This window comes from Salvelinus fontinalis, chromosome 10 (assembly GCF_029448725.1).
Source record: "Salvelinus fontinalis isolate EN_2023a chromosome 10, ASM2944872v1, whole genome shotgun sequence".
Taxonomy (NCBI): Eukaryota; Metazoa; Chordata; class Actinopteri; order Salmoniformes; family Salmonidae; genus Salvelinus; species Salvelinus fontinalis.
In genome coordinates, this window is record NC_074674.1 from 35,365,672 (window position 1) to 35,378,775 (window position 13,104).

General features: G+C 45.2%; 1 protein-coding gene across 2 annotated transcripts in view; it reads right to left on the reverse strand.

The window, feature by feature from the left end:
- LOC129864094 (colorectal mutant cancer protein-like) overlaps nucleotides 1–13,104 on the reverse strand; it is a 148,472-nt gene that overhangs the window by 33,663 nt on the left and 101,705 nt on the right. For both annotated transcript variants that reach the window (XM_055936691.1, XM_055936692.1), the window contains 3 exons: nucleotides 8,605–8,753; nucleotides 5,174–5,314; nucleotides 2,639–2,739 (listed from right to left, as the gene is read on the reverse strand). In XM_055936691.1, the coding sequence (XP_055792666.1) occupies nucleotides 2,639–2,739; nucleotides 5,174–5,314; nucleotides 8,605–8,753 (391 nt within the window). The remainder of the gene's footprint in view (nucleotides 1–2,638; nucleotides 2,740–5,173; nucleotides 5,315–8,604; nucleotides 8,754–13,104) is intronic.

A 13,104-nucleotide genomic window follows, 5' to 3' on the forward strand; every position in this document is an offset into this window, starting at 1 on the left:
AGATCTCAGACTGGGGCGAAGGTTCACCTCTCAACAGGACAACGACCCTAAGCACACAGCCAAGAAAACGTAGGACTGCCTTTGGGAAAAATCTCTGAATGTCCTTGAGGGAACCAGCCAGAGCCCGGACTTGAACCAGATCGAACATCTCTGGAGAGACCTAAAAATAGCTGTGCAGCAACGCTCCTCATCCAACCTGACAGAGCTTGAGAGGATCTGCAGAAAAGAATGGGAGAAACTCCCCCAAATACAGGTGTGCCAAGCTTCTAGCGTCATGCCCAAGAAGACTCAACGCTGTAATCACTGCCAAAGGTACTTCAACAAAGTACTGAGTAAAGGGTCTGAATACTTATGCAAATGTGATATCTCTGTTTTGTATTAGCAAACATTTCTAAAGACCTATTTTTGCTTTGACCTTATGGGGTATTGTGTGTAGATTGATGAGGGAAAAAAACTATTTCATGCAATTTAGAATAAGGCTATAAAGTAACAAAATGTGGAAAAAGTCAAGCGGCCTGAATACTTTCCGAAGGCTGTGTGTGTGTGTGTGTATATATATATATATATATATATATATATATATATATAACATATATACAAAGGGTCTATGTACACACACACAACTGTTCAAAAGTTTGGGGTCACTTTGAAATGTCCTTGTTTTTGAAAGAAAAGCAAATTTTTTGTCCATTTAAAATAACATCAAGATGATCAGAAATACAGTGTAGACATTGTTAATGTTGTAAATGATTATTGTAGCTGGAAACAGCTGATTTTTTATGGAATATCTACATAGACGTACAGAGGCCCATAATCAGCCACCATCACTCCTGTGTTCCAATGGCACGTTGTGTTAGCTAATCCACGTTTATCATTTTAAAAGGCTAATTGATCATTAGAAAACCTTTTTGCAATTATGTTAGCACAGCTGAAAACTGTTGTTCTGATTAAAGAAGCAATAAAACTGGCCTTCTTTAGACTAGTTGAGTATCTGGAGCATCAGTATTTGTGGGTTCAATTACAGGCTCAAAATGACCAGAAACAAAGAACTTTCTTTTGAAGCTTGTCAGTCTATTCTTGTTCTGAGAAATGAAGGCTATTGCATGCGAGAAATTGCCAAGAAACTGAAGATCTCGTACAACGCTTCGTACTACTCTCTTCACAGAACAGCGGTACATTGAACATCTATTCCCAACTATTTCCCAATCTATATGGCACAGCTGTACATTTTTTGGTCCTTAAATGGAACTGGTAAACTTTTTTTATTCATCACAATTTTCTTTTGCCAATTTTGGTCTTCAATGCAGGGTTGACAGACAAGTTCCTTACTTTTGCTGCAATTAGTTGGTTGTAATTTTGATATTTCCAATATATTTCCATATATTTATGTTAGCGGCATGTGACATAATTCCACCAGTCCTATTTATGATATCACTTACAAAGACCTTTTTTTTATCCAAAAATATTATTTTATATCAATTATTTGAGTTTAACCGTAATATTTGTGTAACGTCTGTCTAAGGGTCGGACCAAAACGCAGCGTTGTATGCAGACATAATGGAATTTATTTAAAGAAAGACGAAACACGAAAACTCTTACACAAACTACAAAACAACAAACGACGTAGACAGACCTGAACTTGAGAACTTACATATAGACACGAAGAACGCACGAACAGGAAAGACTTGCCAAACGAACGAACAAACGAAACAGTCCCGTGTGGTGCAACAGACACAGACACAGGAACAATCACCCACAAACAAACAGTGAGAACAGCCTACCTTAATATGGTTCTCAATCAGAAGAAACGTCAAACACCTGCCTCTAATTGAGAACCATATCAGGCAACACATTTAACCCAACATAGAAACACATAACATAGACTACCCACCCAGCTCACGTCCTGACCAACTAAACAAAGTAAAACAAAGGCAAATAAGGTCAGGAACGTGACAATTTGTTGTGTCTTTTCTGGTGGATTAAACTGAAATAGCAACCAACTTCCTATAGCTTGTTTAAAAAATTGACATATTTTGGAGATTATTTCATTTTCAAATAACCGAAAGTGAGAGGCATTTATAGATAAATTCATTTCGTACTATATCAAAAACCTTTTCAAAGTCAGCTATGAATACCAGGCCTGGATTCCCAGATGCAAAAACCTGTCTGATTAGAATGAATAATATCTGACAATACCTTTTTAATTCTAAGCGCTATTCACTTTGCTAGAATTTTTGCATCACAACACTGAGGGGCCTCTAATTTGTAAGGGGCCTCCAATTTGTAAGGGGCCTCCAATTTGTAAGGGGCCTCCAATTGTTTTAATGGACTGGATCTTTATATTTATTTAGTCTGATTAAAGTTTGTGATGGGAGGATGAAGTGAAGTGAAGAGAAAACAGAAGGAGTGATGGAGGTGAGGTTTGTAAAGGAATGAAATGAGTGAGGGGAGCAATTTATAAAAGAGAGTATATCATGAGTAATAGATTAAAAGAGTATTTTTGAGAGGTGGCCTCTTTGCTTTGATTGGTTGGAGTTCAACTGTGGGTCTCTGAATGTAGGAAGAAACAAATCAGCACTGATCAAAGAACAAACGAGCCTGTGTAGGCATGAAGAGTGAGTGTGTGTGTGTTACTCACCTACGTCGCCCACTCCGGCAGCTCTGAACTGGCTCAGTACCAGACTCTGTTCACTCTCCGCCAGCGTCAACAGCAGCTCATAGGCCTCTATACACTGTTCACTGGGAGAAAGAACACACACACACGAGCAGACAAGGTGAAAAGTCTGTCGATGTGCCCTTGAACAAGGCACTTAACCATAATTGCTCCAGTGGCGCCGAACTTCTATGGCTACCCTGTAAAACAACACATTTCACTGCACCTATCCGGTGTATGTGACAATAAAACATCTTATTATTATTTTGGTTAACACTCACACACTTATAATGTATATCATAGGCCCCTGATCACTGATTAACAAAGAACACATAGACAAACATGTCAGCTAAACCTATTTGCACTACTCAACTACTGAATGATAACACACATCAACTCTCTCTCTCACACACGCACACACACTCTTAGTGGAGGAATGCAGAGGCCTCTTGCGTCCACTTATCTGTGCTGCACTTTCATCAAGCGCTCAAAAGGACCACGGCTGAGAGGTGCTGATTTCTATTTAACTACAGTCATTATAGCGTGTATTGCGTGTGTGTGTGTTTGCCTGGGGCTCAGAGATGGAAGAAAAACAATCCTGTGGAAATCTTTTAGTGAGGCAATATCGTTTAATCAGTCAATGATTAGACAACAGGAAAAAAACACCTCTACTCCAAACAAATACAGAGAGAGCTTGGGTAATTAACCAAGTATTACGGCTACAAAGAAAACTCATTTGTCCACAGGAAGTCTGAAGCCCGCACTCAATTTAGACATGGAACATCTATTTTATTTATTTTGTCCTCATAGCTAGTCTCTCTTTATTTTGAGTGGATTTGAGGTAGGTCAGATGTTTGTGTGTGCGTGTGTGTGTGTGAGAGTGTGTGTGAGAGTGTGTGTGTGTGTGTGTGTGTGTGTGTGTGTGTGTGTGTGTGTGTGTGTGTGTGTGTGTGTGTGTGAGACTGTTGACACTAGAGGGCCAGACCTGACTTAAAGACACACATTTCCCATTTACGCACTCACGCACACGACTGCTAGTTCAGTCGTACCAAAACAAATCCTGTGGATACCTTTACATTCTTTAATAGCTCACACCAACACTATGAGTTAGTCACTCTCTCAAGAATGAAAAAAATACCTTCTGCCTGAAAAACACCAAAAAATTGTCAGCATCACCACCAGAATACACTCTGATGTTTTATCTTATGATTATAGTTTTAAAATTACACAAAGAGTCCAACTCTCTCACGCACACACACACACAGAGAGAGAGAGCGAGTCTTGAAGAATCTTCCACCACATATTAGACACACACACACACCGCAGTGCCCCATCCACCCTCGCTCCAATGAAAGTCTATCTCTTCCCAAATGGCCCAACAGGGTGGCCTCGCTGACATCACACTCGGTGTGGCTGAATTCAATCAAAGCGCTGGCATCAGGGCTACAGGGGGAAATATATACATTGGAAGAGAGAGAGTGTGTGTGTGTGTGTGTGTGTGTGTGTGTGTGTGTGTGTGTGTGTGTGTGTGTGTGTGTGTGTGTGTGTGTGTGTGTGTGTGTGTGTGTGTGTGTGTGTGTGTGTGTGTGTGTGTGTGTAATGTAACTGGTGTGATATTAACAATGCATTTGGGGGCTATTCAGTGTGTTGTGTACTCCGGTGTAATGGGCAAGACAATTAATTATCTTTTATTGCTATAATTTTTCTATTTCGGTGTCTGTCAGTTTACGCATCTGATCATAGCTAAGCTTTGCTGATGAGGCAACGTGAGTACCATCTTCCTGAGACATGCTATGGCAGAATGCCATGAGAAACACACGTAACATTACCATATCATGCCACCACAACATAACATTCACCCAACATCAACAGCTAAAAATGCTACTTTTTCCATTTGCGGTTGGCCATTGGCAGAAAGTCTCCCTAAACTTTGCCTCGTAAGAAAAGGGTTCAAAACATAACTTTTCTGCATCTCATAACATCACCACAGAATAAGCATAGTTGGATGATTAGCACTATGCTAATCATAAATACCACTCAGATTAGATCCGTTTGTTTCTCGTTTGAGTTAGCTTTGCTGAATGGGCACCTCCAGGGCAACTTATCAGAGAAGAGCTCACACACAAACACACAGACCCCTTGATTGGCCACGGGGATGAGAATGCTAATGAGATGCGGATGGCTGCTACCTAAGGCAACGCACAAAAGAGGCCCTGACCGCCGCGAAAGCAGCCTAATTATAATTACCGGAAGAGGCTTCTAATGAGGTAGCATTAGCATGGCTCTGACGGTTACAGCTTGATAAAGGTTTTTGTTAGCTAAGCAAATTAAGCTTGTCCATAGATGTGGATGAAGACATTTGGATTCAGATTTTCACCTTGTTGGCGTGTTTCTTTCTTTCTGTCTGGCACTTGAGCACAAGCATGAGTGTGGGAATGTGAGTAATATGTATTTTGCATGCTCCATTAGGTTAGGCCTTGCTTTGTATGTGCGCACGTGAGAGTATGTGTGTCCGTGTACCTGTACTGCAGTGCCAGTCGTAGGGCGGTAGCGTTGGACTCGTATTTGCCTACCAGCATGCTCATCCTCTCTGCGTTGCCCTTACACTCCTCCAACGTGATGGTCAAGAGGTCATTCTGAGACTTCAGGTGCTCGATGCGGCTGGAACACACACATTAGTCATCATTATTGGATTACATTTACTGTATAAAGTGCTTGTTATATCTCAAAGCACTTCACATTGCAACTCACCCCTCCACCAGGGATTTAAAGCACCCACCTGGGTGATTCACTGCAGTTATTTTGTGCCAGATCGCTCATCACACATCAGCTATTGCAGTAAAGGGAGTGTTAGGGGACAAACGGACGGTGCAACTATAGCCACCCTCCTCTCTCTTACTCAAATGGCCTTGGTACTATGGGTAGATTATATGAGAGTAGCTAGTGACACGTAACTATCCATATAAATAAGGCTGTCAATAAAGCACTCAGGGCTTAATGAAGCGAAAGAGGGCGTGTCCGCAGCCTGGTGGTTAGACATCCCATAAAAACACGGGCCAAATAACAACCTTTAAGTAGACACACCCCAAATTCTAAGTCACCGGGTGCCAAGCTATCCCCTTCATTTTGGATTGGCACACTTATGATGTATTATACCACTTATGAGGTATGAAAATGGTTCGGTTTTAAGGTATACTATCCCTTTAAGCGTACTTATCCATTCGGATAAACCTCAAAAAAAGAGTGATCGTAATGTGTTTTTTGTTCAAAAAAATAGAAAACTGAACAATCACCGCGATCATGACATTCGATTTGGCCTGACAGACAGACCTACAGAACTGTATAAGCAGTGTTTCACAACATTTCAAACCCATCTGCTTTAAATGTCTACTAAGTTTGAAGCTCTGGCTGGAATGAAGTGATAAAACGCACAGGAATTACAAAGGATTACGATTTAAGCCCTCCTACTGAGAACACTCAGATCTCCACATCTCACTTCCAAATAGTCAGGATTATGAGGAAACGTCATAACATAATTCGCTAAATTTGAAATCCCCCCAAAGATCCTAAAGTACACTGTTTGAAGAGTTACTACTTCATTCGCTTGGAACAGACTTCTGAAGGGAGTTTTTTGAGGAAAAGAAGAGCTGGAAATAAAACCGGTTTTATATAAATTCACCTGCATGTTAGAACACAAATATTGAGCATGTGCATGTGCCTGAATAAGGTTCATTCATAGGCTTGGGCTTTCTTAAAGGGCCCATTATGAAGACTCGCTGATAGAAAAGTACCTCTAGTGTGAATCTCTAAACTACAGTGTAGGCCAGGGGGGATGTTAATTCTACAGTTTCCATTTTAAACCTGGCCTTTTTTACCCTACATCAATACAAAGCAAATGTGTGTATTTTACCGATGTAAACTTACATACAATGCATTCAGAAAGTATTCAGACCGTCAACGTTTTCCACATTTTGTCACGTTACAGCCTTATTCTAAAACGGATTAAAATGTTTTTTCCCCCCTCATCATCTACACACAATACCCATAATGACAAGAGAAAACAGGATTAGATTTTGTGGGAAATATATCAAAAAAATAAAAGAATAAATGTAACATTTACATAAGTTTTCAGACCCTTTCCTCAGTATTTTGTTGAAGCACCTTTGGCAGCGATTACAGCCTCGACTCTGCTTGGGTATGACGCCAAAAGCTTGGCACACCTGTATTTGGAAAGTTTCTCCCATTCCTCTCTGCAGATCCTCTCAAGCTCTGTCCGGTTGGATGGGGAGCATCGCTGCACAACTATTTTCAGGTCTCTCCAGAGATGTTTGATCAGGTTCAAGTCCGGGCTCTGTCTGGGCCACTCAAAGACATTCAGAGACTTGTCTCAAAGACACTCCTGCGTTTGGCTTGGCTGTGTGCTTAGGGTCATTGTCCTGTTGAAAGATGCACCTTCGCCCCAGTCTCAGCGCTCTGGAGCAGGTTTTCATCAAGGATCTCTGTACTTTGCTCCGTTCATCTTTCCCTCAATCCTGACTAGTCCTGACTAAAACATCCCCACAGCATGATGCTGCCACCACCATGCTTCACTGTAGGGATGGTGCCAGGTTTCCTCCAGACGTGAGGCTTGGCATTCAGGACCTCTATACCAGGTGGTGTCAGAAGAAGGCACAAACAATTGTCACCTAGACTCACATTGTCAAAGACACCAGCCACCCTTGTCATAGACTGTTCTCTTTGCTACCAGACGGCAAGCGGTAGATACCGGAGCGCCAAGTCTAAGTCCAAGAGGTTTCTAAAAAGCTTCTACCCCCAAGCCATAAGACTTCTGTACATCTACTCAAATGGCTACCTAGACTATTTGCATTGCCCCCCCACTCTTCTAAGCTGCTGCTACTCTGTTTATTATCTATGCATTGTCACTTTAATAACTCTACCGGCATGCACAAATTACCGTAATTACCTCAACTGTGTTGAGTGTTGGCCTCCCGGGTGTTGGCCTCCTGGGTGGCGCAGTGGTCTAGGGCACTGCATCGCAGTGCTAGCTGCGCCACCAGAGTCTCTGGGTTCGCGCCCAGGCTGGGCTGGGTTCGCGCCCAGGCTCTGTCGCAGCCGGCCACAACCGGGAGGTCCGTGAAGCGACGCACAATTGGCATAGCTTCGTCCGGGTTAGGGAGGGTTTGGCCGGTAGGGATATCCTTGTCTCAGTATATAAAAATGTATGCACTCTACTGTAAGTCGCTCTGGATAAGAGCGTCTGCTAAATGACTAAAATGTAAATGTAACTAACTGGTGCCCCCGCACATTGACTCTGTACCCTCTGTATATAGCCTTGCTATTGTTATTTTACTGCTGCTCTTTAATTATTTGTTACATTTATTTGTAACTTTTTTTGTTGATATTTTCTTAAAACTGCATTGTTGGTTAAGGGCTTGTAAGTAAGCATTACACTGTAAGGTCTAAACCTGTTGTAATCGGCGCATGTGACAAATACAATTCGATATGATTTGATTCTGGAAGGTTCTCCCATCTCTACAGAGGAACTCTGGAGCGCTGTCAGAGTGACCATCGGTTTCTTGGTCACCTCCCTGACCAAGGCCCTTATCCCCTGATTGCTCAGTTTGGCCAGATCTAGGAAGATACTTGGTTGTTCCAAACTTCTTTAATTTAAGAATGATGGAGGCCACTGCATTCTTGGGGACCTTCAATGTTGCAGAAATGTTTTTATACCTTTCCCCAGATTTGTGCCTCGACACAATGCCATCTTGGAGCACTACAGACGATTCTTCCAACCTCATGGCTGGGTTGCACTGTCAACTGTGTGACCTTATATAGACAGGTGTGTGTGCATTTTGGCATTAATGGTGGGATAGAGTATTACTTTAATATAACATTACTTATAAGATGAAGATCAGGGCTGTAAGTGACAGGCAACGTGGTTTGAGTGTCACCTGTTAAGTCTCTCCGTCTCCACCTCAAACTCCCTGATCTTGTTCTCAGAGATGGCTGATCCGTGGGAGTAGAGGGTCTGGAAGATCTCCTGGATGTTGGAGCAGTCCTGGAGGGAGTGTGCCAAGTGCTCCGCCACATTACTGGACACCTGGGAGGAGGAGGAACAGGGGTACATGGGGGACTTACATTTACATCTATGGAGGGGAGTAGACAGCGCTTCAACCAATGTGAGTCAAGGTAAAAATCACAACGTAAAAACAGCACAATGGGAATGTAATGGGTCAGGCAGACTGAGGGGATTTCTTTGTGATCCTCCACTCTCTTAATCCACATTGAGTTTATACAGAGTGTGTTTATAACCTTTAATTATACAGATTGATTTTATTGAGATTAAACTCTTTTTCAAGAGATTGTATACAGGTTTTCTATTCAACTTTGCTCTCCCTCCTTTACATAATCTGTCTCAGTCTAGTCCCAGAGGAATACTAACAGTCTGCATCTCTTTCTCGCTCTTCCCTCTCACTCTCTTTCAAGTCTATTTTGGGCCAGATGGGTTCCGGCTAAAGAGAATTTTGGTGGCCAGAGCTTCAACGAAAAGAGAAGCCCTGGAATCATTAGGATTGGTTCACTTCACTCACACCTGAACACACACCAAGGGGAGAGAGGGAGATATATTAAGAGAGGGAAGGAAAGGGAGAGAGGGAGGGAGGCACTAGAGAAAAGAGGGCATCAGAAGAGGATTGAAAAGGAGAGCGATAAAACGATGTACAGTTGTGGCCAAAAGTTTTGAGAATGACACAAATATTAATTTCCACAAAGTTTGCTGCTTCAGTGTCTTCAGATATTTTTGTCAGATGTTACTGTGGAATACTGAAGTATAATTACAAGCATTTCATAAGTGTCAAAGGCTTTTATTGACAATTACATAAAGTTGATGCAGAGTCAATATTTGCAGTGTTGACCCTTCTTTTTCAAGACCTCCTCTATCCGCCCTGGCATGCTGTCAATTAACTTCTGGGCCACATCCTGACTGATGGCAGCCCATTCTTGCATAATCAATGCATGGAGTTTGTCAGAATTTGTGGGTTTTTGTTTGTCCACCCGCCTCTTGAGGATTGACCACAAGTTCTCAATGGGATTAAGGTCTGGGGAGTGTCCTGGCTATGGACCCAAAATGTCGATGTTTTGTTCCCCGAGCCACTTAGTTATCACTTTTGCTTTATGGAAGGTGCTCCATCATGCTGGAAAAGGCATTGTTCGTCACCAAACTGTTCCTGGATGGTTGGGAGAAGTTGCTCTCGATGTGTTGGTACAATTCTTTATTCATGGCTGTGTTCTTAGGCAAAATTGTGAGTGAGCCCACTCCCTTGGCTGAGAAGCAATCCCACACATGAATGGTCTCAGGATGCTTTACTGTTGGCATGACACAGGACTGATGGTAGCGCTCGCCTTGTCTTCACCGGACAAGCTTTTTTCCGGATGCCCCAAACAATCGGAAAGGGTATTCATCAGAGAAAATGACTTTACCCCAGTTCTCAGCATTCCAATCCCTGTACCTTTTGCAGAATATCTGTAACGGCTGTCTTCGGGTGAAAGAGAGGAGGACCAAAATGCAGCGTGATGATAATCCATATTTTAATAGGCTACTTAAACAAAGAACAAAAACAACAAACTGACAGAAAGAACCGAAGACGCTACAGTCCCAAACTAGTGAACACAGACCAGATGAACACACGAACAGGAACAATCACCCACAAAACACACCACAAAACAGGCTACCTAAATATGGTTCCCAATCAGAGACAATGACTAACACCTGCCTCTGATTGATAACCATATCAGGCCAAACAAGAAACCCCACATAGAAACAGACAACATAGATAATACCCACCCAGCTCACGTCCTGACCAACTAAATAAAGACTAAACAAAGGAAATAAGGTCAGAAACGTGACAGTACCACCTCTCCAAGGTGCGGACTCCGGCCGCAAAACCTGAACCTATAGGGGAGGGTCTGGGTGGGCATCTGTCCACGGTGGCGGCTATGGCGCTGGACGTGGCCCCCACTCCACCATAGTCAATCCCCGCTTCCGTGGCCTCCTCGGAACGGAGACCCTCCTAAATGACCCCACTGGACTGAGGGGTGCCTCTGGACTGAGGGGCAGCTCCGGACTGAGGGGCAGCTCCGGACTGAGGGGCAGCTCCGGACTGAGGGGCAGCTCCGGACTGAGGGGTAGCTCATGACCGAGGGGTAGCTCATAACCGAGGGGTAGCTCATGACCGAGGGGTAGCTCATGACTGAGGGGTAGATCATGACTGAGGGGTAGCTCATGACTGAGGGGTAGCTCATGACTGAAGGGCAGCTCATGACTGAAGGGCAGCTCATGACTGAAGGGCAGCTCATGACTGAGAGGTAGCACATGACTGAAGGGCAGCTCATGACTGAAGGGCAGCTCAGGCAGCTCCTGACTGGCGGGCGGCTCTGGCAGCTCCTGACTGGCGCAGGCGGTGCTGGGCAGACGGGCAGCTCAGACGGCGCTGGGCAGACGGGCAGCGCAGGCGGCGCTGGGCAGACTCTGGCCTGCTGAGGCGCACAGTAGGCCTGGTGCGTGGTGCCGGAACTGGTGGTACCGGACTGGAGACACGAACCACTAGGCGAGTGCGGGGAGCAGGAACAGGGCACACTGGATTCTCGAAGCGCACTATAAGCCTGGTGCGTGGTACCGGCACTGGTGGTACCGGGCTGAGGGCACGCACCTCAGGGCGAGTGCGGGGAGAAGGAACAGTGCGTACAGGGCTCTGGAGACGCACCGTAGGCCTGGTGCGTGGTGCCGGAACTGGTGGTACCGGGCTGGGAACACACACAACTGGGCGAGTGCGGAGAGGAGGAACAGGGTGTACTGGACTCTGGAGACGCACAGGAAGCCTGGTGCGTGGTGTTGGCACTGGTGGTACTGGGCTGGTGCGAGGAGGAGGCACCGGATAGACCGTGAAGGCGCACTGGAGCTCTTGAGCACCGAGCCTGCCCAACCTTAGCTGGTTGAATGCTCCCCGTAGCCAGGCCAGTGCGGCAAGGTAGAATAGCCCGCACTGGGCTGTGCTGGCCAACCTGGGACACCATGCGTAAGGCTGGTGCCATGTACACCGGCCCGAGGAGACGCACTGGAGACCAGATGCGTTGAGCCGGCTTCATGGCACCTGGCTCGATGCCCACTCTAGCCCGGCCGATACGAGGAGCTGGGATGTACCGCACCGGGCTATGCACACGTACAGGAGACACCGTGCGCTCTTCCGCATAACACGGTGTCTGCCCGTACTCTCGCTCTCCACGGTAAGCACGGGAAGTTCGCGCAGGTCTCCTACCTGACTTCGCCACACTATCCGTGTGCCCCCACCCAATACATTTTTGGGGCTGTCTCTCGGGCTTCCTACCGTGTCGCCGTGCTGCCTCCATTCGCCGTGATCCCTCCTCACATTGCTCCATAGAATCCCAGGCGGGCTCCGGCACTCTCCCTGGGTCGACCGCCCACCTGTCTATCTCTTCCCAAGTATTAACACAGTCCAGATCACGCTTTCGTGCAGCCTCCTCATAACGCCGCCTCTCCGCTTTCACTGCTTCCAGCTCAGCTTTGGGGCGGCGATATTCCCCTGGCTCTGCCCAGGGTCCTTTACCGTCCAACTCGTCCTCCCATGTCCATTCCTGACATCGCTGCTGCTGCTGCTGCCGCTGTCCGTTACCACGCTGCTTGGTCCGGTTTTGGTGGGTGATTCTGTAACGGCTGTCTTCGGGTGAAAGAGAGGAGGACCAAACTGCAGCGTGATGATAATTCATATTTTAATAGGCTACTTAAACAACGAACAAAAACAACAAACTGACAGAAAGAACCGAAGACGCTACAGTCCCGAACTAGTGAACACAGAACATATGAACACACGAACAGGAACAATCACCCACAAAACACACTACAAAACAGGCTACCTAAATATGGTTCCCAATCAGAGACAATGACTAACACCTGCCTCTGATTGATAACCATATCAGGCCAAACAAGAAACCCCACATAAAAACAGACAACATAGATAATACCCACCCAGCTCACATCCTGACCAACTAAATAAAGACTAAACAAAGGAAATAAGGTCAGAAACGTGACAATATCAGTCTGTCCCTGATGTTTTTCCTGGAGAGAAGTGGCTTCTTTGCTGCCCTTCTTGACACCAGGCCATCCTCCAAAAGTCTTCGCCTCACTGTTCGTGCAGATGCACTCACACCTGCCTGCTGCCATTCCTGAGCAAGCTCTGTACTGGTGGTGACCCGATCCCGCAGCTGAATCAACTTTAGGAGACGGTCCTGGCGCTTGCTGGACTTCCTTGGGTGCCCTGAAGCCTTCTTCACAACAATTGAACCACTCTCCTTGAAGTTCTTGATGATCCGATAAATGGTTCATTGAGGTACAATCTTACTGGCAGCAATATCCTTGCCAGTGAAGCCCTTTTTGT